Raw genomic sequence first — 3,312 nt, forward strand, 5'->3', positions numbered from 1 at the left:
ACAGAATTTTCATTTTTGGGTGAACTATCCCTTTAAACCATTTACATTTACTGTATTCTCACAGTACTTTTTCCTAACTGAATGAATCATTTAATATTTTCAGCTGATAGCATTCTGTCAGCCCCATCTTCAAAGGGTCAGAAGGGAACATTGGTGGGTTATTCCCCTGAAGGTACTCCTCTGTACAACTTCATGGGAGATGCGCTCCAGCACACATCCCAGTCTCTGCCTCGCTTCATCAAAGAATCGCTCAAACAGATCCTGGAGGAATATGATTCACGGCAGATCTTCTACTTTCTATGTCTCAACCTGGTATGTTAGCTCATGTTTAAATTCGATTTTGGTCAATAAGTGTAGGAGACACTCAATTTAAGTCCTTTAATGTTGATAGCTTACAATTTTTGTTATTTCTTTAAAACAAGTCATATTTATAGGACATTATTATATGATTCAAATGTTTTAGTCTACATAGCATTGTGGCATTGAAATGTATGAAACTGTCTATCCGCTTTAACTTACCTAGATTTTAATTAATGATCTATTTTAACAATATATTAACAGTCGTGTTAATCTTGGTTCAGGCCTTCACATTTGTGGAGCTCTTCTATGGTGTGTGGACCAACAGTCTGGGTCTGATATCTGATGGCTTCCACATGCTGTTTGACTGCTTGGCTTTGGTTCTGGGATTGTTTGCTGCCCTCATGACCAGATGGAAAGCAACCAGGATATATTCCTATGGGTAAGGTTGTGCTAATTTGAAGAAAAATTCCATAGTAGCACTTATTTTTTGTAATACACTTGTAACAGTCTAATGATTTTGTTTTGTGGACGATAAAAATACTCAAAGGTGCAACCACATGTACTATTGCTCTGTAAAAAATTCTGACAAAATCCTGTCATTCAAATAGGAATCTACGATTTACAGATTTCAAGACAGAAAGCTGCTTGGTTTGAAAGTAGGCGCGTTTCCATTACAGATTTGCGCAAAACTTTGGCGATATTTTATAAATGTCGATAAAAAAGTATTGCGAAATGACGGTGTTTCCATTAACCAATGTTATGCGACTAAAATGTAATGCCTGAAAAACCACCTCATGCGAGCATAAAATTTTTTGCGATATATGGGCGTTTTTGCGAAATTGACGCGTTTCCATTAGGTGTATTTTCAATTCGCAATTTCAATTTGCGCAATTTGAAGGGTAATGGAAATGCGCCTAGTGACTTTTGTGTGAGCTGAACCAATTTTAAAACATGGGCAGAGATGTAACGATTCACTCAACTCACGATTCGATTCAATTCATGATTTTGATTTCACGATTCGATTCATGATTTTTTTTTAACAAAATGAGATTTAAGACAAATTATAAATTAAATGTGTCCTTTTATTATTGCTTAGACAAAATACTGTACGTTTCATTGTGAAATTGAAATATAACACTATAATAATATACTAATATAGCACTTGCATATTATTGCTCTTTTGTTGGTTTTGATTGCTTCTATTGTCCTCATTTGTTAGTTGCCTTGGATAAAAGCGTTTCCCTAACTGAATCGCGATTTGTTTAGCATCTCAACCAATTTGAATCGTAACATATTTAAATCGATTTTCAACCGGCTACATCCCTAAACATAGGCAATTGTTGACTTTGTAAATGCTTACACAGAAAATCAAAATGACTGGGGATCACACACTGTCAGACTTTCAAGTTGTTCCGAACTGAAACTTACACTTCGTTGTTAGTAGACACATGACAACAGTTTGTTCTAGTTCTGTACACTACCTGATATTCTGTGAAAACTGCGAAAATCTGCAGACTTGCTCTGACCTTCTGCAACTAGTACAGACTCAGGGCAAAACAGAATTTTTGTGTAGTGGATTCCAGACTTTACAGTGAAGGAGGAAGAGAATAGGTAGTCATAAAGACTTGGGAGTGGATTCAGTAAGCATCCACCTAGAACACATCAGTAACCACACCGTAATGTGCTAAAAGCCTCTCAGAACACTTAGCAGTAGCATAGCGGTAACCCCATTGTGGCAGAGGGGTTTGGATCACTTGTGGATCTCACACAAAATGTAGTTTGCTAGTGTAATTGCTGTTTATTGATTTTTGTTTTCATGAACCAATTCCCCTTTTCAAGTTAATCACTTTTGAAAATGTTATTGTTGTGGAGTCATGACCATATATATACACATGTAGATGCCTCATTAGCGACTGTTTCTATGGGCCACAATACGTAAGCCATCCTGCCATTTTTGGAACGTTCTGCGAACCCTCGAGCACAAGTTGACTGTGTGCGTCTACAACAGCAAGTTATACCCATGTATATCTTTGAATATTCATTGATTATTATGATCAAGTTTCAAAATGGCGGACGCGTCAATGTATCTGGAGCGGTTGAATAGGGAATCTATACATATCTATGGTCATCATGACTGTGTTTAATCTGTTCACAAAGAAGTGGTACTTCTGATTCTGATCTTTACAATGAATTTGGTTCACATAACAGTCTGAAAGATTCATTAACAAATTAGTCTGAATCAGAAATTATCCAGTAATCATTATTGATGGAAAAGTCATGGAAACTCATTGGAAACCTGATTGCTGAACACGATACAACTGTGTTCTGTCATTTTAATGCTGTTAACAGTACGGCTTGTCTCATTTCAGGTACGGTCGTGTGGAGATCCTCTCTGGGTTTATCAATGGCCTGTTCCTCATGGTCATAGCTTTTTTTGTGTTTGTGGAGTCCATCACCAGACTCATCGATCCACCAAACATCAACACAGATATGTTAACAGTATGTACAGCTAACCTCCATGAAGACATTGTTGTCAGGATTGACAAAGATATTGCTGAGTTGTTGCCCATAATGGGTTCTGCTCTAAGTTAAACAAACAAAAGTAAGGCAAAGTAAAGTTTCTCATGTGAATCCTGCCACCTCATGCTTATGCATGTTCTTAATCCATTTGTTCCTATAAAGCCGGTGTCTGTTGGTGGACTCCTCGTTAATCTGGTGGGCATCTGTGCCTTCAGTCATGCACACTCCCATGGGGCCTCCAAAGGTAGCTGCTCTGGACATGACCACGGCCACTCACACCATGGGCACGGAAGTGCAGAACACAGCCATGGAGGACATGGACATAGTCATGGGGGACACAGTCACTCTCACGGCCACGGGCATTCCCATGGGTCTGCTGGAGGGGGAATGAATGCTAATATGCGAGGTGGGTCTGTTTTGAGTGTGTATATGCGTTTATTACATACATGACAGTGTTTCCCCTAGGTTTAACGGCTTTGGGGGGGGGGGGGG

General features: G+C 38.8%; 1 protein-coding gene across 1 annotated transcript in view; it reads left to right on the forward strand.

Annotated features, from left to right (window-relative positions):
* The window catches only part of LOC107683703 (zinc transporter 5), a 15,462-nt gene that overhangs the window by 7,327 nt on the left and 4,823 nt on the right, over positions 1-3,312 (forward strand). Inside the window, exons 10-13 of the mRNA XM_016479771.1 lie at positions 104-312; positions 582-739; positions 2,670-2,799; positions 2,983-3,226. Of these exons, the coding sequence (XP_016335257.1) occupies positions 104-312; positions 582-739; positions 2,670-2,799; positions 2,983-3,226 (741 nt within the window). The remainder of the gene's footprint in view (positions 1-103; positions 313-581; positions 740-2,669; positions 2,800-2,982; positions 3,227-3,312) is intronic.

This window comes from Sinocyclocheilus anshuiensis, unplaced genomic scaffold (assembly GCF_001515605.1).
Source record: "Sinocyclocheilus anshuiensis isolate Anshui unplaced genomic scaffold, SAMN03320099.WGS_v1.1 scaffold3298, whole genome shotgun sequence".
Taxonomy (NCBI): Eukaryota; Metazoa; Chordata; class Actinopteri; order Cypriniformes; family Cyprinidae; genus Sinocyclocheilus; species Sinocyclocheilus anshuiensis.